This window comes from Ursus arctos, unplaced genomic scaffold (genome assembly GCF_023065955.2).
Source record: "Ursus arctos isolate Adak ecotype North America unplaced genomic scaffold, UrsArc2.0 scaffold_3, whole genome shotgun sequence".
Classification (NCBI taxonomy): Eukaryota; Metazoa; Chordata; class Mammalia; order Carnivora; family Ursidae; genus Ursus; species Ursus arctos.
Window position 1 is genome coordinate 58,403,582 of NW_026622985.1, and position 23,922 is coordinate 58,427,503.

A 23,922-nucleotide genomic window follows, 5' to 3' on the forward strand; every position below is an offset into this window, starting at 1 on the left:
TAGGCTTTGGCTCCACTACTGACTGGCTGCATGACCTTGGCCAGTTCAGTTCCCCTCATTAAGCCTCATTTATCCACCTGTACTAGGAAGAGGCTGAGTAGGACTACAATAACAGTAGCAATAGTAATCTGAAAACCTATTATGGGGTACACGTACCATTCTTGTTTAATGCTGCTGTCAAGTTGTGGGGGTAGGTATTCCCCTGTACAGGTGAAGAAGCTGAGGCTCAGAGAGGTCAGGTCACCAGCCCAAGCTCACAGAGCACAGGCACTCTGACTCCAGAGCAGTATCATTTTTAAGTTGTTGTAAGCCCCCTGCCCCTTCCTATCCATAGAGATGTTCTCCAGGGGGTCACACATGAGTTCACCCAGGCAGGCCAAAGCTAGCTGACCTTCCCAGGCCTGGGCTGTGGGGGAAAGAGTAACTCAAGCAGAGTCTGGGACTTGCCGCTCAAGGAAGGCTTCCCGGAGGAGGAAGCAGAGGATCAGACAGATGGACAGACAGGGGCTCAGAGGACGCAGAAGGGAGAAGGAAGAGGGCTTTCTCGCTCTGTGTACCTTGGGGCGGGTGGAAAGGAGGGCAGTGAGCCCCAGCGAAGACCGGACTCTGAGATGCGGAAGCCCAGCCACAGAGGGGGTCGTCGCCTCCGCACCGTCCGCCCAGGGGTCTCCACCGCAGCTTTTTGCTGGTGTCAGCCGAGAGGCCTGGCGAACGCGGCGGGCGGGGTCCCACTCCCCCGCACAACCCCGGCCTAACCCCTCCCCCGGGCGCCCATTGGTCTACACCCGCCCCCAACCCTGCGAAGTGCGCGGCGGAGGCGGTGGTCGGTCGCCTCCCTCCGTCCCCCGGCCTGGCTTCGCGGCGGAGGCGGCGCCTCTCCCGCAGGGCAGAGCCGGCTGGGCGGTGCGCGGCGCGGGGCGGGCGAGGGCAGGCGGGGGGCGCCACACTCGGGCCCCAGGCGGTGACTGGCGGCGGCGGCGGCGGCGGTGGCGGCTCTAGACGAGCGCGGTCCCCGCGTGCGCACACGCACACGCCGCCGCGCAGAGACCGCGGACACCGGCCGCCGGCGGACACACGGACGCGGAGACCAGGGCTTGGCGCGCGCTCCTCGGCGCACACGCTCCCCATCCCCGGGCGGCTCGGGGCGCGGACTCCCGCTGTGCGCCCTCCCCGCGGAGTCTGCCCCGGGCCGACCCGCAGCCCGCAGCCCCGCGGCGAGGCCCGGCTGTGAGCAGGTAAGGGCCGCCCAGCCGCCCCTGACCCTCCACGGCCAACCCGCACCCCCCCTCCCGATCCAGAACCCTCGCCCCCCGCCCCCTCCCCGGGGGACCGCGGACCTCTTCCTCCAGCTCGGTGATCCCGGCGAGCCGCGTCCTCCACCGGGACCAGCGCGGGCCAACCTGCGGAGATCGAAATGAAGCCCCCTCCCGCTGCTGCTCCCTTCCTGCGCGACATCTGACAACGCCCCCCTTCCCCCACCCCTCAATATCTGGCATAGTACTTGGGGCAGCCGATCCTTGCAGCCCCCGGGGGGCTACCTCTCGCCACTCCGTGTGCTAGAGGGAGGACCAGGGGCAGGAAAGGCACTGCGGCCAGAGGGACCCAGAGGGACCTGTCTCCCTACTCCCAAGGCAGACGGACGCGCCTACGCGGATCGGGAAGGCGACGCTGGAGGGTCTCTGGGTGCTGGCTACCGCGGTCCTCACGGGGTCTGAGAGGTGGGCAAGCGATGTCCTGAGTGGGTGGGGGTAGGGGCCAGCCTAGAATGTCCGCCTATAGCGACACATTCGGGATTGTTCAAAAGAGCGTCGTCTCTCGGTTTCCCGCGGCGCAGAGGGGATGGGGTCTTGATGCCTGGGCTTAGGTGGTCTCGCAGAAAACGCCCTGAGGGGGCCTGTGGGAGAAAAGCTCCGGCCCAGGGAGGCCGAAGTGGGCCAGCCCGAGACCCCTGCCGGCCGCCTTAAAGGCACAGGCTCCTGCTGCAGCTGCGGGAGGCGGGGGCCACATCCTGGGCGGGACTTTGGAGCTTTGAGCGGGTCGGAAGGGGCCAGGGCTCCAGTGGATGAAGCTAGCTTCTCTGGAGGGAGCCCGGCCAGAAGCTGATTGCATTTTACCCAGAGCTGGGGAATGGAACCTCACCACTGGAAGGAGTTCAGGCCCCCTTAGGAAGCTGCTGGGGGAGGGGTGGTGGACCCCTGCGACTTCTCCAGACCATTAATACGCTTTTAGTGCAGTCCGTTTCCCCGACTTTACCCCGGCCTTACAGTGCCCCACAAAGCATTCCCTCTCCCCCTTAAAAAAAGAATAGACACAGCATTCAGCTTTTCTGGTGAACAGCCCTGTGTAGGGGGTGGTTGGGGGATGGGATGGGGCTACACAAGGTCTCTGAGGGCCACTTGCCTTGGGATTGCTGTTGGGCAGAGAGAGACAAGCATCAGGTCAGGCTAGGTCCAGGCTTTTGAGTGGATGTGAACTAATGAAGGGGATGAAAAACTATGAGCTTGGGAAGGGGGTGGGCAGCAGCAGTACCCAGATTTTCTCAGGAGGCTCCAATCTCATTCTGGTGCTGGCTGCAGGTGGGGTTGGCAGATCCCCCAGTGCCCAGCTGAATCTGGGGCTCCTGCTCCCCACTGACCTTGGGGAGGGCAAGCAGAGGTGCCAGACTGGATACAAACCAAAATTGGAACACATGGATTAGAGGCAGAACACATTGAGGTAGGCCCGTGGCCAAATATTCCAACCAATCCATCAACAGGTGTGTGGGGTGACCAGGGATGTGGACCTGGTTCCTTCCTCTATGGATGATTCATTGGTGGGTCTGTATCTGGGCCAGGCTCCCTCTGGTCTGTTTGCCCCTGTGTGCAATGAGGACAGGTGTCTGTGGGGAGTCTCTGGAGGGACCCTTCTCTGCATTCTGAGGACTAATCAGGCTAGAGCGTCCATTAAAGTCCCTTTTTGTGTAAAGTTCAGGCTGACAGGGAGTTGATTGGAGAAACACTTTGGGACCCCCCCCCTTTTTTTTTCATGTGGCCACCCCTCCCTGCCATGCTCCTACTTGGGGACACTCCCTCAATTTGTGTTGAATAAACAAACACATAAAGTGGGTGTTTACAGATCAGTATGTGCAACTAAGAGGCTAGGAAGAACAAGAGCTCAGGCCACAAGGTGGCTTTCTTCCTGGGGATGTGGCCTTAGATTGAGTGTCCCGGGTCTCTGGCCTCCCAGCGACGAAGTCTTCACTGACCGAGGGCTGGCACCGAGTAAGTGGAGGACACTTTGTGCTGTCTGCCAGAGGGCAGAACCAAGGTGTGCCAAGCACAGAGCCGGGGCTTTGCTCAGTGCCAGGAAGGCCTCCTTCCCTGAGAGCCACCCAGCGTGGAGCCCACACCGGGGGTGACAGTGGGTTTCCTGTCTCGGGAGGTATGCGAGCAGAAGTCTGATACCCCAGACAGGGATACCCGGGGGCTTTCTACACTGGTAGGGCCAAAGGCCCTGGAAACCTTGGCTGCCCCTGAACGGAGGAATCTGAGTCCAGAGACTGAACGTGCTGGGCCTAGTGGTCCAGCTGCCTGGCAACATACAGGCTTGGAAACTCCTCAGCGGCGACATTTGTACTGAGCCCTGGATGCCGTCAGAGGCACATGGTGACAGCCACCCCCACGGTGACACACAAAGAGGGAGTGACACACCGCCAAGAAGACATGTAGGTTTCCAATGACACCTGCCAGAGAGCTGGGGCAGGAGACACACCAGCAGAAAGACATACGGACGTTGGGACACACTGTTTCACCCAGATCTGGGCACACCTGGGCACTCAGACTTGCCCGAGGAAGATCACTAAAGTCTTCCGCAATGAAAGTCCAGATGCATGCAGAATTGAATAGAGAAAGTGCATATGTGGCATGAGATTCGACAGAGGGTTGACACACTTTTCCTGTAAAGGGCTAGATAGTAAATACTTTGGCTCTGCTGGCCGTGCACCCTGTGGCAGCCACTCTGTTCTGCGGTTGTAGCGGGAAAGCCACCATAGATGATACGTAAACAAATGAGCCTGGATGGGGTCTGATAAACTCTGCTTAGGGATGCTGACGTTTGAATTTCATACAATTTTTATGTGTCATGAAATATGAGTCTTTTAATTTTTTTCTGACCATTTAAAAAATGTAAAAAACCATTCTTAGCTGACTGGCTGGGTCTGACCTGCTAGAAGTGTTTGCCAACCTCTGGGCCGGAAGGTTAGAGCAGAAAAGTGGTTTAAAAGATTAGAGGAGGGAGGGCTTGGTCTTGGGAGCCTGAGCTGCCCTAGGGGCCTTGGATGCTTCCTTTCACTCTGCCTGGAGCTCAGAGTGCCCATCTGCTTAATGGGTCGGTGCCGGGAGAGGCTCCCTGCCTGGCCTCAGCATTCCAGCCCAGACAGGCCTTCGCTGTGTCTGTGTGATAAATCTACTCTAAGGACACCCTGAGACAGCATTCATGAACGTGAAATGACATCGTGTCACTTCAACTCACCAAATAGGTCCGGAGTCCCCTTTCCCATTCAGCCTCTGGTGTCCAGGTCCATGCCCACCTCCACCAGGAGGGAGATGCAGAGACACCTGGACATGCCCCATGTTTCCAGAAAGATTTGAAACTCACAGTGAGCAGGGTAGGACCCGAAACGGCCCAGGCAGGAGAGAGGATCTTCTTATCTAGGGCTGGTGGTTCAGACAAGGGTGAGATCAGTGGAGGCAGGTGCAGCCAGGGTGGGCTTCCTAGAGATGTGGTGGGAGGTGGCTTTGACCTTGAGGACTACCTGGATGCTCTCCTCCCAGTGTCATGCCCATGCATTGCCTTCACTGTCCTCAAACTTACCCCCTGACAAATGGGCACCGCAGAGGCTTGGCCGAGAAAAAAAAAAAATTCATAGCTCCCTTGTAGGCCCCTCCACATTTCCCAGGTTCTGATTTAAGGCTGCGTGTTGAACCAGGTCTTGCCTTCGGTTTCTTCCCCTTTCCTGTTCCCTTTTGACATTTCCTTCCTGCCATCTTCCCTGAAGTGGGCCAGGGAGACTTTCCTTTCCCATTTTCCCTGTGTCTCTAGATTCTGTTCCCTTCTTTCCATTCCAGCTGCCCTTCCCTGCCCAAGCCACAATCACCTCTATCCTGAATCCAGAAAATGGCCTCAGTGTGGGATTTTCCCCTTCTGCTAGCTTGCCAGCATTTTGAGGAGTATTGCTTCAGTGGGAAGCTTATCACTTCACTCCCCAGCTTAGGGCTCTTCAGTGCTCCCGTCCTACTCCAGGGACCAAGGCTGCAGTGTCCCTGGCACCTGCAGACTGGCAGCTACCTCCCACCCTCTCGTCCACCCCCACCTCCTGACATTTTGCTGAGCCCCCTCAGCACCCCCAAGTCACCTTCCCAAGCCCATCCACCAGGCACTCGGCAGAGATCTCTGGGCCCCCACTGGATGCTGGGGGCCCATGCGAATCCGAGCTAGCCCTCCCTTCCAGGGGCTCATACCCACTGGTTAACAAGCGTCAGCAGATAGAGAGGCTGCCTTTGAGGTGCTCACTAGACTGTCGACAGACAAGGGTCTGCTCCTGACTTCCCGTCCCCTTCCTCCCACCCTCTCACTCCACGCCTCCCACTGCCTTCCACCAGGTCCCTCCCCGCTATACAGAATCCCCGCTTCTGTTATCTTCTGCTTCCTCCTCCCCACCTTCTCCCCCTCTTGCCCTTGCTCGGTGGGGGGTGGCGGGTCTCTCCCTGGCAGAGAACTCCCAGCACCCCTTCCAGGACAGCAGAGGTGCCTGGACTAGTCAGTGTGAAAGGGCTTTGCAGCATGACCTTGGGAAATTATCCTGGTTTCTCGGGGCCTCAGACCCTCACAAGTGAGATGGGGTAACAGTGCTAACGTTCACATGTGCGTTCCAGCCCAGCCCTTCCCTACCCTGAGCCCTGGTTTCCCACATGTCCCAGTGGAGGGTGTGGGTGGAATCGTAAGGGATCCTTCCAGGGACCTGGGTTCTGTCACCTGCTGTGCACAGGACCCCAGTGGCCAGGCTCTGAAAGGGGAAGGTTTGAACACCCACAGGAGCATCAGCATGAATGATTAATCCTGCGATTGACCGGAGGCCCTTTACCCAGCGTTGGGCTCTGTCCTTCATCAGCTCTGACCCTACCGAGGAGGAAAGGGGTTCTAGAGGTTCCCTGTTCCTTCCCAGAAGCAAGTGTGGTTCCATCCCTTTGAGGGGTGAACTTGGGGGGAGGTAACGTTTTATCTTTCGGTCTTCCCTCCCTGGTTTCCTGCCCTGGGAGGGAGCGGAGGAAGTGGGGGGGCAGGCCCTGCTCCGGTGCATTAAAAAAGAGTATGTGGTGAACAAGGGAGGCCAGTGATCCACTTCTCTTGGGTCATGTGTGGCATGTCAGGCTTGGCACTGCCCAGTGACAGGGAGGGATGCTGAGCAGCCAGAGGAGTTCAAAGGGGGTAGCCTGGATGGCCCCAGCCCCATGAGGACAGAAGAAGCACCTAGATCTATGTGGCCCAATGGAGGGGGAGGGGGAGGTGCTGCCCTCCCACTGTGGGGGTGTCCAGAAGACAAAGGCTGGCCTGGAAGGACATGGTGGAAAGATATCAGAGCTTTCCCCTGAGGACCCTGGAGCAGCCGCTGGAGGGGGGTGAGCACCCCATCCCAGGAGCTGAGCCATCCTTAGCTGGGGTACAGCAGAAAGGGTCCTGCAGGTTGTGGGGCAGAGGGGAGTGGCTGGAGGGTCTCAGAGTCCCCTCCCACTCCATGGGGAAAGTTGGGAGCCCAGTGAGTCACAGCTGGCTCCGGTGTGCTGACTGATGATGCTGTCTTCCTGTGTGCTTGGCGCAGTGGCTCATCGGAGGACACGGCTGCTCTTGTCTGTTCCCGCTGCCATCAGTCACCGGGCTGGTGGGGCCTGAAGAGGGCCTCCGGAGTGTGGACGGGGGAGCCGACTCCCCTCTAGACCACGTATCTGTCACACATCCATTCCTGCCAGGCAGGGCTCCAGTACTCTCTGCTGTGTGACCTTGAAAAGTATCTCCCCTTCTCTGGGCTCAGTTTCCCCACAGGGAACTCAGTAGTAATAATGGAAGGTGGTCTTTAAGACGGAAGGTGTCCATCTCAGGTGTGAAATGGTGTGTCTATAATGAACTCTTCCAAAGGAAGTTATTTCAGCTGTAGAAATATGGGCAGGGGGTAGCAGAAGGTCTGACCAATCCCCAAAGGTGTAAGAAGGATCACTAATAACATACAGTGAGTTCTGAGCTGATCTTCCTCGTGCTGGAGACAGAGAATGGCAGGAGTGTAAGGATAGAGTGTACAAGTTTTGGAGCCAGGCTGCTTGGGTTCCCTTCCCAGCTCTACCACGTATTTGCTGTGTGACCTTGGAGAAGTTACTTAGTCTCTCTGTGCCTTAGTCACCTTAGCTATAGAATGAGGATAATGCTAGTAACTGCTTCAAGTTTGGGGGCAGGTGAAAGGAGTTAATGCAAACTGCTTGGAAGAGTGCTTGGCACATACTGTTTGATAAATATTAGTCATTAGCAAATAAAGGTGCAGAGGTCCTGCTGCTCCCGTTCTGAAAGTGATGCGAGGCTATGGGGTGGTGTCACAAAGGTGACAGCAAGAGGTGCAAAGACCTGAACACAGCTGAAAGAAATTAATAACATTTAATGCCTGTATGCCCTCCTGGGAACCAGGCTATGCTATCTACTCTGTAGTTTACTTACATGAATTTGTTGGTGTCTCACAGTAGTATCTATGAGATACGCATTACTATTATTTCCATTTTACAGACAGTCAAATTAAGGCACAGGAAAAACTGGCTTGCCTGAAGTCCTAAGGCTTAAAACTCTAGCAGAATGGTCCCCATGTCCCCCACCATAAATGCCAGGGAGCCAGATTTAATTGTTCTCAGATTAGTTGCAAACGCCAATTGCCCCAGCAGAGCCTGGACCTAAGAGAGCGAGCCTAGGAATATTGGTGACCAGGTGGTCCTGAGCCAGCTACATGGCTGGGCCGAAAGAACCCATGTTCATCATCAGGGAGGGGAGAGTCCAACCCCAAACTGCAGTGGCCAGGCCCAGCCTTGTCCTGTGTGAGGGTCACTGGCAGGCTGAGGGAGGGTAGAGGAGGGAGGCAGCCAGGACAAGGGGGAGGAGGAGCAGCTGACGGCGCTGCAGGTGGCCGGCCCAGGGGACACACCCAGGGGCACCATGCCCGTGGCCCACAAGAGGAGCAGGTTTGGAGCAGGTGGTCTCCAGCTGTAAACTCTGAGCACGGTCCATCAAGGATGGGGCATGGAGGTGTCAGAGCGTGGATGGCGGGGCGGGCAGAAGCGCCAGAAGGGGCTGAGGAGACTGTCATCTTGGAGAAGCTAGAGAAGGTGATCCCTGAGGTCCCCAGCTAGGGTGGGGGCGTGGGAAGATCCGGCCGGGGAGCTCCCACACTCTCTCTTGTGGGTGAGTCTAGTGGGCAGGGGAGTGGTGGGGAGAGTGAACAAGAGACACTCGTGGGCTAAGGGAGTGGATCTTAAAAGTTCTCATCAGGAGAAAAATGTTGTAACCTGTGGTGACGATGTTAACTCGACTTCCTGTGGTGCCAATATAGACAAATATCCAATCGTTACGTTGTGTTCCTGGAACTAATAGAATGTTATATGTCAGTTACATCTCAATTAAAAAAAAAAGAGGGCAACCGTGGGAATGGGGAACCCGGGTCTAGTTCCAAACGAGGCCGTGCGTGCAGCTTACCCCAGCCCCTCCACCCTGCGTCCCTGGGCTGCTTCCCATCATTGCCTCAGCAGCCTAGCGACAAAGCAGAGCCGGGGCACGGCTGGGCTGGGGCCCCTGCTCCAGCTTGTTTTCAATCAGGGCAGCTGCAGCTGAGCAGCGGGCCTGCCGGGAGCGGGCAGGAGCAGCCCGCGAGGCTGGCGTCCCCGTGTGAGTGCGTGAGCGCGTGCGTGCTCGCGTGGGGCCGTGCGTCTGTCTGTGTGCGCGCCTGTGCCTGAATCCAGATACGTCTAATTGCCTCTGTGTGTCTGAGTGCCTTTGCAGAATCGGTGTGTGGGACCACCTAGATCGAGAGTCTGGTAGACACACGTGAGTCCCTGCGCTGCTCTCCGATGGCCTCTGTGCGTGCGTTCTCCGGTGGTCTGCATGCGCTTCTGCATTTCTGTGGAGGGGAGCGTGTGGGAGTGCGTGTGGAGTTGTCTGTCAGCCCCTGAAGGAATCTCCACCTTTGCGAATTCCATGCGTGGCGGTATGCCAATGCCTCAGGTGGGTGCCGTGGGGATAAACGTCTCTCTTTGTCTCTGTGGGGTTGACATGTGTTTATGCTCTTCTCTGTGGACCTGTTTCTGTGTATTTGTGTGTGTGTGTGTGTGTGTGTGTGTCGGGGGGGGGAGGGAGAGAGAGGGAGGAGATAATCAGAAATCAGCCAGCTCTCAAACACAGATTCATTCTCCGCTTGCTTGCTGCCCCCCACTTGCCCCGAGAGCAGCCAGAGTCGTGGAAATTGCTCGCTTTTCCGGGCCAGCTCTCTGTGTTCTCATGAAGGTCAAAACAGGGACTTTAAAATCCTACTCTCCCTGAGAGTTACCTGGAGAGCCGAAACCAGCACTGATGTCTGCCCCCCCCCCCCCCCGAGAGACTGACTCAGTGGGGCAGGGGTATTTTTAAATGCTCCTCAGTGGTTCTGATGGGTGGTCTGGGCTGCATGTGCACTAAGAGGTCAGAATGCATCTTCAGACCGGGACTGGGGCTCGGGGAGGGGGTGGCAAGTCTCTCTTTGTGGGATCCCTGTCCTGAAGGAGGCAGGGAGTGCTGTTGCCATCTTGGGGTGTCACTGAGAAAGGGAGCCCTGATTTCATGTCTGAGTGCTCTTGCCTCACTCAGAAGGACTCAGTGCCCTTTTCCAGGAACCTTGCTCTGTGCCCCAGGGCAGAGGTCTCCCCCAAGGGACAGAAACAACCGCTGGCCCCTGTTTCTGGTGGCACCTTGCTGGGAGTACAAGGGAGGTGGCCCCTGAGGAAGGAGCGCTGTGTCTGCTTAGTGACACAGGCTGTGCACCCATTTCCCTTCTCTGGCTCTGGTCTGGGCCCTGCTGGCCAGGGGGGAGCTGAGATGAGGAGTCACCTTCCTCCTGGCTAAGACAGCTGAGACCCACAGAAGCTGAGGGTCTAGATTGTGGCTGGGTGCGGAGGCCAGAGCCCAGGCACAGGCTGCAGGCTGAGGCTGCTGGCACCCCTGCTGGAGGGGCTGATGGAGGTGCCAGGGCCACCTGGCGTGGTCCTGGGTGGGGGCCCACCTGACTTCACATCTCGCCAGCCTTTGGCCTGACATTGTCCTGGGTGCAGAAGAGTCAGCTGTGGCTCTCAGACATTTTCTGCCTTGCGATGGCTTCTCTAAGCCCTCCGCTGGCCTGGCCGAGAGAGAGAGAGAGACAGCCTGCAGTTTCTGGTGCGGGGCAGGGGCCAGGCATTCTTCTGCTGCAGCCACGCAGGTCAGAGTGTCAGCTCCTGCCTCAGCAGACAGGGCTTTAGGCTCCCCAGGGAGAGTGGAGGTGACCGAGCCCACTGGGGACCAGCAGTGCCATGTCATGCCAGAAGCAGCCTGTGACCAGTAGAGGTGTGGAGGGCCTGGGAGTGGGTACAGAAACCCAGGCCTGAGAGTCCAGCACAGCCCAGGGATGCTGGCACCGGTGCTTCCCCAGCCTGCCCACCCCTTCCTGACCCACAAGGGACAGCCTGCACCAGCATCCTCAGGGCCCCCTGGGCTTCTGAGAGCATTTCTTGGGGACACCTGAGGCCTCCCTCCCATCTCTGAGTGGGCCCTGAGTGCATAGAGCAACAGGTGGGTAAGACAGGGCTCTCTTCTGTGGAGCTATCCTGTGGCTCGTTTTCTTTCTCCTTTTTGGGTACTTGCTGGTCACCAGAGGGAGCTTGGAGAAGCTTGGAGAGAGGGGAGGACACATGGGTCGGCAGAAAGCCAGGGGGACCGAAGGAGCCAGGGGCACCAAAGAACCAGGGGCATGGCAGCTCTGCCTAGTGGGGCCTGTTGACACCCTGTCGGGTGCTGTGTGGCTTCATTTTCTGCTGTGGATGCTATTTTCGGTGATGCTGCAGTGACTATTATTGCACATGCTTTTATTTGGACAAGTGCAAATATTTCTCGATAAATACCCAGATGCGAAATTGCTGGGTTGAAGGGGATGTGCGCTAACGATCGATTTTAGAAGCAGATGGGGCTCTCCCCTCTGGGAATGTGCCAGGGCTGCCACATCCTCCCCACTGGACTCCTGGTGCCCTGTCCGTTCCCCACCGGCAGCCCCCATCCTCAGCGACCCTCCCCCCTCGGAGCACGCTCTTCAGCAGTCACTGTCTGGCATGTCACGGGGGTAAGGCTTTCTCCTGGAGGCCGAGTGGGCCGAGGCAGGGTGAAAGGAGGTTACATCTATTAGCGTGCCGGCTTGGCAGCTGGAACGAAGGGACTCTCTGTGGTGAGTGCGTGAGTCGAAGTGCAGTTCTTTCTCACCTAGCAGTCTGGAGCTAGGGAGGCCTTCCAGGCTGGTGGGGTGCTCGTGTCTGTGGCTCCCCACGCCCCAGGGGTTAGCTCCAGCGTTTGGGCAGGGCTAAAGAGCAGAAGTGGAGAGCAGGTGCTCTGTTGTGGACAAAAGGTCACTCCCACCCATATTCCGTAGGTGGGACCCTCGTCACAGGCCCACACCTGTGATCGGAAAGGACCAAGGAATGTCCTCTCTAGGTGGGCACGCATGTGCCAGCTAAAACTCTGTCGCAGCGGAGGGAGATATGGGGAGACAGTTGTCTGCCACAGAGGGGAAAGCCATGCAGACCCTTCTGGTGGCCCGATGGGGGCCGCGGCCGTGTGTTCTGCACTGCGTCCCCAGTGCCTAGCACTGCGTAGGTGCTCAGCAGATGTTTGTTTGATAGAAGAATGAAGAACGCATAGGCAAGGTCAGGGAGGGGCTTACCCCTGTAGACTGAGAGCCTTGCTGCAGGTAAGGGGGTGTCAGGAGGAAGGGCTGTCCCCGCCCCTCCTCTGCCACTGGACGCACAGGACTCATGCCTTCCTTTCTCTCTAGCCCATAGACACCGTGGGGCTGACCAGCGGCTGCTCTGTGTGGGAGGCGAGCCGTGCTGGCCTGAGTCTCCTTCGGGATTGAGAAACGTCATGGCCAGCATCTTGCAGGCCTCCCTGGCTGCTTTCCTCCTGCTGCCTATGGTAAGGGCCCAGGACCCTCCCCTCCATGACTAGCTGGAGCCCCAGGCCCCCCAGAGCCCACACCCCAGAGAACCTGTGTCTTGTGTGTGTCCTCAGCCAAGCTCAGTTCAGCTGGCTGGTATTTCTGCCTGAACCCCCACCGGGCCAGTCAGTGCCTTTGGGTGAATTACAAAGGGTTCCCCTTCCTCAAGATCCTGTACTGATTTGACTAGAAATTGGGACACAATTTACAAATTTATTATGATGGTGCATGTGTGGCAACCTTTAGAGTTGTGCAGTGTACAACCTGTTCAACTGTATTCAGGGGCCCTAGTCACAGCTGCAGAAAGCCTTTTGATCCCAGGCCCTAGCCCATAAGTCTCTGCCAGGTTAGAGCTCAGAAGCCTGCTCTTTACTTATGCCTCTTCCCTAACAAGGGAAGGGCGGGGGAGGAGGGTTCCTCCGCATTGGCCTCTGTCCCTCAACCTGGGAATTTAGACCAGCGGTCGATGCGGCTGTCTTCAGAGGCCTGGGTGACAGTCCTGTCTCTGTTCTGCCTTACTGTGTGACCACAGAGAAGCTCGCCCCTCTCCCTGGAAGCCTGCATGGCTGTGGATAGTGAAAACTAGAGGGGATCCCTCAGCACTGACCTTGGCGTCTCAGATGCCTGAGCCTGCCTCCATGCTTGCAGACATCCTCTTGAGAAACCATCCCTGCCCCAGGGTTTTACATTAAAGTGACAGCATGAGGACACAGCTGTCATGGACTTTGAAGTTACCTGGTCCTATGCTTAAATCCAGTGCCTGCCACTAACTAGCTGTGTGACCTTGGGCAGGAACATTGCGATTTTCTGAGTCTTGGTATCCGCTTCCTTAAAATGGGGGCAACAGTGAATGAGAGCGGCCAGTAGGTCCCTCTGAATGCAACCAGCGCTCCTTTGCCCGCAGCACCTCCTCCTGAGCCCCGAGGGGAGAGAGAGGATGCGCTCCCTTAGCCCCTTCTCTCTCCCACCCCCTGCTTGCTCCCCTGAAGTACAGCAATAGCCTCGTGGTCTCTACAGCCAGAGACCTAGGTTCGGGTCCTTGCTGTACAGTGCACTGTGACTCAAAGCTATGTGACTTTGAGAAAGTTACTGAATGTCTCTGTGCTTAGGTTCACGTCTGTGGAATGGGGAAGGATGAAAATAGTACCTACGTTGTAGTGCTCTTGAGCGATGCGTGTACAAGATGGAATAATGCACGCACATAGTACAGTGCTGTATACGCGTTTGCTAATGCTGTTTAACACATGGAAACTCAGCCCCAAGGAGGGCTGGAATGCACTGAAGGCCACATGTTGAATTGGAGAGGGAGAAGAGCCCTCATGGTATCTGTGGCCCCTGCTGGCCCTGAAATCTCTCTGGCATTCTCCTCTCCCTGCTTCTGCCCCCGTCTCCCCCACACACTGCCCCGGGGCTTAGGTATTAGGGCTTGTAGGTGAGCCTCCTGCTCGTTCCCCCCATCTATCCCGTGTGTCCCTCGCAGGCCACCGCCATGCACTCTGACTGCATCTTCAAGAAGGAGCAAGCTATGTGCCTGGAGAAGATCCAGAGGGCCAATGACCTGATGGGCTTGAACGACTCCTCCCCAGGTGAGTGGGATGGTGAGGAGGTCACGGCGTCCCCAGCATATCCAGGCCAGCCTTTAGAAACTGGCGTCTCAGCCTTTGGCCATTTTGTAGAGAGTGGTGGAGGATACAGTACCTGGCTCCTTCTGAAAACCCTCTTGGGCGATGGAGTCCTGGATCTGCTCTGGGCAGTGACCCTGGGGTTGCCCTCCTCGGGGACAGCCTGCCCTACATGCCTCCCGTTCTGGAGGAGGCTGTTCTGGCTGGCTGGATGTAGCTGCCTCTGATCCCATGGGGGCTGGGATCGGGCTGGTGTCTGGGCTGGGGAGCGGACGTTAGAGAGCTTATTAGCAAGCAGACTGGGCCTGGTGGCAGCAGGGACACAGCTGTTGCCAGCGGCCGAACTGGAGAACACCTGGTCAACCCAGGGTAGGCAGTGCGGGGTCATTTCCCTCTTTCTGTGCTCACTCCACCAGAAGCCAGAGAACAAGCCTGCGGCAGGACCGCACTCCTAAGCCTGCTGGGTACAATGCTTCTCCTGGGGCTGCGGTTAGCATTCGAGGTGGGGGGTACTGCTTCCTGGTGCTGGATGAGGCCATGCTCTGCAGGACACGAAGCAATCATAGCTCTCCCCATTAGATGCCCAGAACACCCCCAATCCCAGTGATAACCCCAAATTCCTCGCACCTTTTCCAAGTGTCCTGAAGATGTGGCATGGCCCCTGGCTGAGAACCAGAGATCTGTGTAGGGCCTCTCCTGCTGACTGACTCCTTACTGTGCAGATGGGATGCTGAGGCCCACGGGGCAGAAGAGGGTGTGTGTGGGAGCTTGGGGTTTTGGGGCTGGGGGCATCCCTGGCAGCCTTGCCAACCTCGCCTGTGCCTAAGTTGCTGGAGGGTGGGGCTCCCTTCCCCGACTAGAGGGCTCTACTTTTCCCTCTGGATCCTCCCCATTTCTGAGGAGCTCTTCTGAGCACCATCTGTTTAAATACTTGATTAATCGGCAGCCCAGTTAAATGTAATGGTCCCTGTGGGCTGAGCTCCCTGTACAGTCAGTGAACATTAACTGGTAATGAAGCCGCTCCTGGCCATGCTGGTCTTTCCCTCCGGGCCGAGGTCTGGCTCAGCCCTAACCGAGGCCGAAAGTGGATTCTAGGCCCCACCACCCAGGGAAGCCAAAGCAGGAGGCACACAGTTGCAGGACATCAAAAGAATATCTGGTCCAAGCCTCTAGTCGAGGGGATGGGAAGAGGGGAGCCTGGGGGGCAGTGACTCGTTAAACCACACAGGGGTGGGAGTGGGCGGCAGGCTGAGGTGTCCTGCCTCCCAGCCTAGGGACGTTGCTCCTGCACTGCAGGTCTCAGACACACTTGGAGTTGAGCAATGAGAAACATCCAGAAGGGAAAGTAGAGGTGGGGTGGGGACCAGGCCTGGTGAGTGTGTGCAGGTTAATTGCACAGTATTTGGGGAGCCCTGGGTTGGGAGAAGACGTGAGGGCGTGGCCACAGGGGTGTCCACGCAGAAGCATGAGCAAGATGGATGGACACCCTCCCAGGAGGGGGCAGGCCAGTGCTGGGTAGGGGTGCTGCTCAGGAGAGGAAGAAAGGCGTTCTTTGTGGGGAAAGTGGGCAAGGATTCACGGAAAAGGTGGTATTTAATCTAGATCCTTGGTTCTCAAACCTGGCTGCACATCAGAATCACCAGGAGCTTTTAGAAAAATGTACCCAAGTCACAATCCAAACCAATTAAATCAGAACCGCAGTCCGTTGTAGTCAGGATGTTTAAAGGCTCCCCAGGCTATTCTAACGAGAAGCTAGGCTGAAGCCCCTGAGCGAGGCTTAGGGACAAGCAGGCACTTACTTGATGGCAGGTGAGAGCTGAGGGATGGATGAGTGGGGAGAACATTCTAGGCAGAGGGAACCCCAGCAGTAAGAGGTGGGGGAGGGGAATGGGTACCTCCCTGTATCTGGAACCCTGAATTGGGGGGGGTGGAGGTGGGCTATAGGGAGGGTCTGGCTGAGGATCCCAGGGGCCCTGTGAGTCAGGGCTGACCACAGGTCACCCTCAAACCTGGACTTGGATGAGGGACCCCAGGCCTATGGAACAAATTCACTCATCCACTGACCCACTCACTCATTCATTCATTCACTCATTCATTCACACTCATTCATTCACTCACCCATTCATTCATTTACTCATTCATTCATTCACCCATTCACGCATCTACTTATTCACTCATTCATTCACTCATTCACTCACTCCTTCACTCACTCACCCACTCATTCACTCACTCACCCATTCATTCACTTTCAGTCACTTTATTCATTCTCTCACCCTTCATTCACTCATTCACTCATATGACAAGTTGGAATCTTAGTGTCTGGCCTGGGGGAATGGGGCAAGGCCACAGGTAGGGGACTATAGAGACAGAGGTTTGCGCCCTGATAGCCCTGGCTGCAGTTCAGAGAGGTCATGCCAGTGGGGAGAGGTGGAGCTGATGCTGTGGGAATTCAGTGGGAGAAGGAAGTACTTTGTGGTGGGCAGGGTGAATGGAGATAGTGGGGTCAGGGAGGACTTCAAGGAGGAAGGAGCATTCAGGCTGGGCATGCAAAAGGCAGGGTGTGGAGAGGTCTCCTGGAAGCAAGTTTTCCTCTAACTCTGAGTGCCCATAGGAGAGAGGAGTCTATACCCTTCCATGGTCTGCCTAAAGAGAGGTTCTCCCACCTCTCATTTCCCTATCCTGTTTCGAGTCACAGGGTGAGGCTCTATAGGACAATGCTGAGATGTTATTAAGCAGAGTCAAAAGGCAGCCATCAGGTGGAAAAGAAGAGGAGACTGAGGGCCTAGCTGGATCACTACCTCCATGGCCCTTTTTTTCTCTGTGCCTCAGAACCTTCTCTATTAAAATGAGCAGGTGGGATGGATCATGTTAATGGTCAATACTTATAGACTTACCATGTGCCAGGCACTGTGCTAGTGCTTTTTTTCTCCCACTGCAGCAACTTAGGGGGTAGGGTCTGTTATCATCCCTGTTTTATAGATAAGGAAATTGAGGCCCAAAGAGGTTATGTACTTTGCTTAGAGACAGTTCAATAAGATGCAGAGGTGAAGCTTGTATTCAGGCACTCTGTGCCCTCAACCACTGGGATACACCACCTTGGAAGAAGGATACAATACACTGAGGCCCTAGCCCTCCTCACCAGCCATGTGACCTTGCGAAGGGCACTTAAAACCTTCATTTTTCTGTTTGCAAAATAGAGGAAAAAATAATATCTATCACATAGGATCATTGAATTAAATGCCAATCGTGGGAAATGCTAAGGGTGATAGTGGCATTTGCTAAGTACTCAAAAAAGACGTTATAGTTACTTAGAGTTGTCATCTTAGGGCGTGGAGTGCCTCCAGGATCTCCATCTTCTCCTAGATCGGAGTTCTGGGGAAGTGTGGAGATCTCTGCAGGAAACGGGTCAGTGCAGTTTGGGACAATCTGGAAGGACCTTCTGGAAGACCAGAGGAGGGGCTGGGAACTGGATCCAGGCTGCAGAGGGCCAATGGAGAAGCATGGGAAGGGGAGAGAGAGCTCCAGGTGGGAGAAGACCTGATAGAGGGAGGAAGGGAGCGGTGAGTATGGTGGGCGGGACGGTAAGAGCTTGCACTTCAACACCTGGGACAGCTTCTGAATCTTCCCCTACACAGAGTTGCCCAGAGTAGCTCACGTAACCTCACCGACTTATGGGCTGGGCAGAGTTCCCCCTCCCATTTTACAGCTGCGGCTGCGCAGCCTTACAGAAGTTAGGTTGCGAGCCTGTTACCTGGTAAGTCACACAGCCAGGGAGGGAGGAGCCAGGATGTGCGTTTGGTGGATCCCCAGCCCTTGCTGCTGACCACTGCAGTGCGTTGTAGCTCAGAGGGGGAGCACAGAGAGCCCACCCGCCGCACCCTCCCCCCTTGTGCAGTGAAATGTCACTTGGCAGAGGAAGTTGTGATGAGGCTGGAGAGAGAAGTGGAATGGGGGGGGCCTTCAATGTGCCCCCCGAAGCCTGCACTTCACTTGGCTACGAAAAGGCTAAAGGGCATCTGTGTTTCTAAGGGCCAGGAGAGCAGGAGGTCCCGGCTCCAGGGCTGTGGAAGGAGACGGGGCCGGGCAAGGGGGAGGTCTGGGTGTCCAGCCTGGCTCACTTCAGGCCTGTGGTCAGCAGGGGCTTTTCTGTACAAGCCAAGGTTGGAAGAACCCCTCGGGGGCTTCAGAGTAGGTGGCCTCTAGGCATCGTTCCAGTGCTGAAGTTCTGGGGGAGCATTGATCTCGCGGTCAGCAGAACAGGGGAGAGTTTGCTGGGGCCTTAATTTTCCCCACACGCTCCGTACGAGCCTCAGGTCCTCGGGGGCTCCTTGTCATTGCAGTTGAGCCAGGCTTCTTGGCTTCGTATTAAACCGGCTTGTGAAATCCAGGCAGCAGGTGATCTCCTTGCTCTGTGCAGTGCATAGAATCCCCAGGAGCACTTTTAAAGATGCTGATAGCCAGGCCCTTCCCAGACCAACGCAATCAGCATTTGGTGGTGGGGGAGCAATAGTTGAAGGCATCTGTTAAAAGCCTTCAGATGATTCTAAAGCATATCCAAGTTTGAGAGCCATTCTTGTGGCCAGAGGATAGCCTCTGCTGGCTGCTTATGGCATCGTGGACCAGAGAGCAGCCCCCAGGGCCCAGGTAAGCCAGGCTGGGAGCTCATTCCTAGCCAAGAATCAAATGGGAACAACAGGGAGAATTGGCAGGTGGCGTGGTGTTGCCAGTCTGTACTGGGGTGACCTGAGAGGCCAGCCCTCCCCCTGCACCCTGTCTTTGCACCTCCCCTGCCCCTTCTGTCCCTAAGCACATACACCATGCACAGAACTCTGGCCAGAGGTTGGCTGATGCCCCGGGCATGCACTTGAAATTGAAAAAAGAAAATCTATCCGCTTACTCTAGTAACCGTGAGTTGTGAACTCACAGTCATGCTTTGCTATATTTGAAAAATGTATTTCTATGTATTTCGCATATTTCCCCATAATATTTTAAATCCAAGGAAGTGAGTGCATTGGAACGAGGACACTCATCTGCTGGGCGTGTATCTATGCTACAGTGTGTGCGGCCGGGGGGTGGGGTGGGGGGGACGCTCCCAGGAAGGCACCTGCTTCCTCTCAAACTCTTGTCTGTCACTGGGACACCCCAAACAGAACATGGGATGCTCAGAGTGGCCTTCGGAGTGGAAGCCAAGGGACAGAGAGATGCGGGGGTGCGGGTGGAGGGTGGGACCGGAGCTTCGCAGGCAGCTGAAGAGGGTGGAAAAGCCAGGTGAGGCTGGCAGGGTGAAAACGAGCTTGCTGACTGCGTGGCTTTGTTCACAACATCCTTGGTGTGTTTTAAAGATGTTTGTTGGGGCCGTTATGGAGGCAATCTGTTTAGTGGTTTGGTACCTCATCCCAAACCCCTGAAAGCTAAGTGGGACTTGAGACAACACCGAGTCCAGCTCTGTCATGTGACCCAGAGAGAGGGTGAGGCAAGAGATGGCAGTCACTGGCTCCGTCACACAGAGGGTCGGAGCCAGCTCTGGGACAGGACCCAGGTCTTCCATACTAGCGGTGGGGGAGGGGGGGTGCCCTTTGTGTGACGATGCTCTTGTGCCCAGAGAGAAGGAGAAAGGAGTCCTGTGCGTGGGAACGGGGTCTCCCCTCTGAAGAGTTGCCAGGCCCACACAGGTCACAGGCACGGCCTGCTTTGTTCTCTCTGCTCAGCCCAAGTGGCCTGCCTGTGTGGGGTGGGTCCGGCCAGCGCCTCCTCTTTGTACGGCTGCGGGCTTCCGTCAGCCTGGAGGCCTTCCCTGCATTTAAGTGGGGCTGCTTGGGTGTGGTCCTCCTTGGGGTCGCCCTACTCTGGAGAAGATGAAAGAGGCCTGCAGCGGCTTTGGCTGGGGCAGGAGGGAGAAGATGAGGAAGCCTGCTCATTGCTATTCTGCCGCAGCCTCTGAGGCCTGTCCGGGGTGCAGAGTGCTTCGGCCCAGCCCCCACCTCCACTCTCACCACATGAGGAGAGGCCTGGAGGAGGGGGCCACCTCAGGGCTGGGCCCAGGCTCCCCAGCCCTGGAGCAAGATCGGCTGCTTCTTTTTTTTTTTTTTTTAGGGCTAGCCACTGTTTTTTTTTTCTTCCCTTTTTAATATTTTATTTATTTGACAGAGAGACATCCAGCGAGAGAGGGAACACAAGTAGGGGGAGTGGGAGAGGAAGAAGCAGGCTCATAGTGGAAGAGCCTGATGTGGGGCTCGATCCCATAACGCCAGGATCACGCCCTGAGCCAAAGGCAGATGCTTAACCGCTGTGCCACCCAGGCACTCCGCAAGATCGGCTTCTTGACTGCACCTCCCAGCCACTCTGAGACGGAACAGGCACTCAGCCTGGGCCAGCAGGGACCCTCACTTCTGACAAAGGGTTCCATTTGTGTTCCAACTGGTTTTCCTTTAGTCCCGTAGTTCTCAGACTCAAGCCTGCATCAGAACCTCCTGGAAGGCTGTTAAAACACAGAATTCCTGGACCCAGCCCCAGAGTTTCTGACTCAGTGGGTCTGGGTGGGGCCCGAACATCTGCAGTTCTGGCAAGTTCCCTGTGGTGTTCCTGGTCTAGGGTCCCCATTTTGAGGAACACTGACTTCCAGAGGGGAGGACTGCATCTTTATTCCTTCCCCACTGACCCCCTCCCAATCCGAGCACTGAACTCACAGCTGGTCCCCATTTTATGGATCAAAAATATTGGCTGGAAAGTAAATTTCAGTAAATGGAATCATTTTTTTTTTTTTTTTTTTTTTTACCCTTGAATTGTGGTGCTGAAATGAGGGGCTTGTTCTGACAATACCCGCGCATCTTCAAAGGGAGGACTACATCTTTGTCTGAGTCCCTTTGGTGCCCCTGGTCTCATGGGTTTTGAACACTGTGTGGAACTGGACAAAATCATCACCATGACAACCTGCGATTAGCTCCTTATTTTGTTCCAGTCGAGGCTAATGGTCCTTGTGTTCTCTCTGTTCAGCATGTCCAAGTGGTCTTTTCCCCTCCTGCTGTCGCAAGGCACTGCGTCTCGTCTCCTTGGCTGCTTTGTGTCTAGTGTCTTAGTGCGAGCAACCCCTCCTCCACCCCCCAGATTGTGCACAACGCTCTCCCCTGAGCTGGATCCCTTCTGCGCCTGGATTCTTCGGACCAGGTTCCATAGAGGCTTGCAGGCTTTCGGGGGGGGGGGGTGGGGAACAGACTGAGCCAGGAGGGCAGAGACAGGCTTTGTGTAGAATTGGGGAACCAGGGGAGAGGTGAATAGGGAGACTTGGGGGTGTCAAAGCAGAGAGCTCTCCAGGGGAGAGGAGCCATTCTGATTTTCAACCTGTTTTGCAGTTAGAGGAGAGGAAGGGAACAGGGACTGATGCACTTGACCATGTCCTCCTTGAAGCATGCTTTCCTGGCTGCTCTGTTGCTAAACTCTCCTGGTTTTGCCCAGGATTCTGGCCACCACTCCTCAGTCTTCTTTGCCAGTCCCTCTTCTGAATGCTGCTTTCCTTCTGCTGGGACGAGGCCTTATCCTCTTCTCTTCTCTAGTGCACACCCTCTCTCTAGACTCATCGTCCAGGTCTGCGGCCCTACCTAGCATCCCTGTGCTGACCACTCCTTGTTCTCTCCCCCAGTCCCGACTCCACATCCACATTCTGGACTTTTATCTAACCGCCAGTTGGAAATCCACCTCCACTTGGCTCTTGGCACCATCTCCAACTGAACGCACTCCAAACGAAACTCTTGGGCTCCAGCCTGCCTCGTGCCCTCCACCATTTGCTTCTCATCCGATTTCTCTCCACTGTGGGGAATGGCTCACCCCTCCAGCCATAGAGACGCTCAAGCTAGCAACCCCGGTGCCGTATTTGGTACCTGTCTCCCTTTCACGGCATTAGTCAGGGTAGCCTAGATTTCGCTGCAGTAACCAGAAAAAAAGACCTTGACATTTTAGAGACATAGCATGGCAGCCTTTGTTGCTTGCACACACAGGTCACAGGCCGACGTGGTTGGCAGAGGTGGGAGGCGGAGCTTGACGTGGCACCATCATTCAGAGCCCCAGGCTCTTCCATCTTAGAACACTGCCACCCTCAACCTGTGGCCTCCAAGGATGCTGCGGAGAGGGGAGAGGGAGCAGAAGGGTGTGGAGCCTGTGGGGGACGCCTCTGAGAGCAGCCCATCACCTCCACTTATGTACCATTGGTGCGAACTCAGTCGCGTGATATGGGGGAGCCCCAACAGTCACTGGGAGGCTTGCCAGCTATGGCTGGTCGGTCACTAGGCCCTTCAGTTCTGCCTCCAGACTCCCCTACACAGCACACCTTTCCGTCTGGGCTGCCCTGGCTCCAAATCAAGCCCCTCCACCCTTCCTAACAGATATGGCTCCAGGTTTGATCTGCTGCTCTTGAAATGTATTCCCTTCCCACACAGCTGAATCAGATCATGGGACTCCTTGTCTTAAAACGCATCTGTGGGAGGCAAAACAGTGGTGTTCACATCCTAAATCCCCAAAGCCCATGAAGGTGTTAACTTACATGGCAAAAAGGTACTTGGCAGGTGTAATTAGGTTAAGGATCTTAAGATGGGGAGAGTACCCTGGATTATTCAGGTGGACCCAATATAACCACAAGGGTCCTTATAAGGGAGGGAAGGAGGCAGGAGGGTCGGAGAAGGAGAGTTGAGGATGCTATGCTGTTGGCTTTGAAGATGGGGGAGGGGGCCACTGGGCAAGGGATGTCTTGAATCTGGAAGAGATAAGGAAATGGATTTGCGCTAGAGCCTCCGGAAGAAACGCAGCCCTGTAACAATTTTAGCCCAGGGAGGTCAATTTTGGACTTTCTGACCTCTAGAACTGCAAGATAAGAAATTGTGGCATTTAAGCCACTGAATTGGCTTTGTTTCAGTAACAATTTTCTCATCTAAAGGCTTCTCTTAGCATTTAGCCTAAAATGCAAGACCTTTCACTTGACCACAGACTGTAAGCTCTGTGCAGGCAGAGACTGGGGCTGTTTTATTCACTCCGGTATTTCTCTGCAGCCTCTGACCCAGAATTGACACAGAATATGAGGGAGGGGAAGGGAGAGTGAGAAGAAAAGTAGAGTCAAAGGAGGAAGGGGAGGAGAAGGAGAAAAGGCATCTTGAAATCCTTCAGTCCCAACAAAACTAAGCTTTGTTGGGACTGGAGTCTGGAACAGATGGGGTTAGGGAAGCTGGATGTATTCTGTGGGGGTGGAAGGAAAATGAGTTGCTGTCTTCAGTCAGAGAAACCCAAGGCTCTTTCCTGTCCTTCTCATCTCTCCAGAAGGGGTTTCCAGGGGGACTCAGAGCAGGCCCCATTGAGAGGGGCGAGGAGATAGAGCCCATACCACCTTCATCAGGGATGGGCTGAGAGGTGAGGACTGTGGATGTGTATGTGGGGCATTCTGGGAAGCCCCAAGGTGGCCATCTGGGTCTTCTGTGACCCCAGTGATGCAGCCTAGAGGGGTGGGTGGAGGGCTGTAAGCTCCCGATGGGGTAAGGGACACTGTCCCCTAAAGGAAAACTACTTTTCTACCTACAGCCTTTCTGACATTGAATGTGTGGGTTTTCCACACCAAGAAATTCTCCAGTTTTCTGTGGACAATGACTGGTGTCCCTACAATTTAATTCACTTCGGACGCTAACTACCTGGAGTTAGCAGAGACCCTGCTGGCCAAGAGCTTGGTCTGAAGATTGTCCCCTTCCCGACTTCAGACGCCAATTGCAAATCATGGGTCCCCATGTTATCCACACTTCTGTCTGACTTGATGACAAATTGGGGGTTCCCATGACCTACTTCCTTCTCAGTTTCAATAATTTGCAGTAATGGCTCACAGAACTCAGGGAAACACACTTACCGGTTTACTATAAAGGATATACAAGAACAGCCAGATGAAGGGGTTCATAGAGTGAGGTCCAGAAGGATCCCAAGTGCAGGAGCTTCTGTCCCTGTGCAGTTTGGGGTGCACCAAACTGCTAGTATGTGGATGTGTTCACCAACCCAGAAGCTCTT

At 55.8% G+C, this 23,922-nt stretch overlaps 1 protein-coding gene across 3 annotated transcripts in view; it reads left to right on the plus strand.

Annotated features, from left to right (window-relative positions):
- Positions 1-992: 992 nt before the first annotated feature.
- Positions 993-23,922, plus strand: part of ADCYAP1R1 (ADCYAP receptor type I) — a 57,279-nt gene continuing 34,349 nt past the window's right edge. For all 3 annotated transcript variants that reach the window (XM_044387404.3, XM_044387400.3, XM_057304418.1), the window contains exons 1-3: positions 993-1,235; positions 12,110-12,249; positions 13,752-13,857. In XM_044387404.3, the coding sequence (XP_044243339.1) occupies positions 12,199-12,249; positions 13,752-13,857 (157 nt within the window). In that variant the 5' untranslated portion in view covers positions 993-1,235; positions 12,110-12,198. The remainder of the gene's footprint in view (positions 1,236-12,109; positions 12,250-13,751; positions 13,858-23,922) is intronic.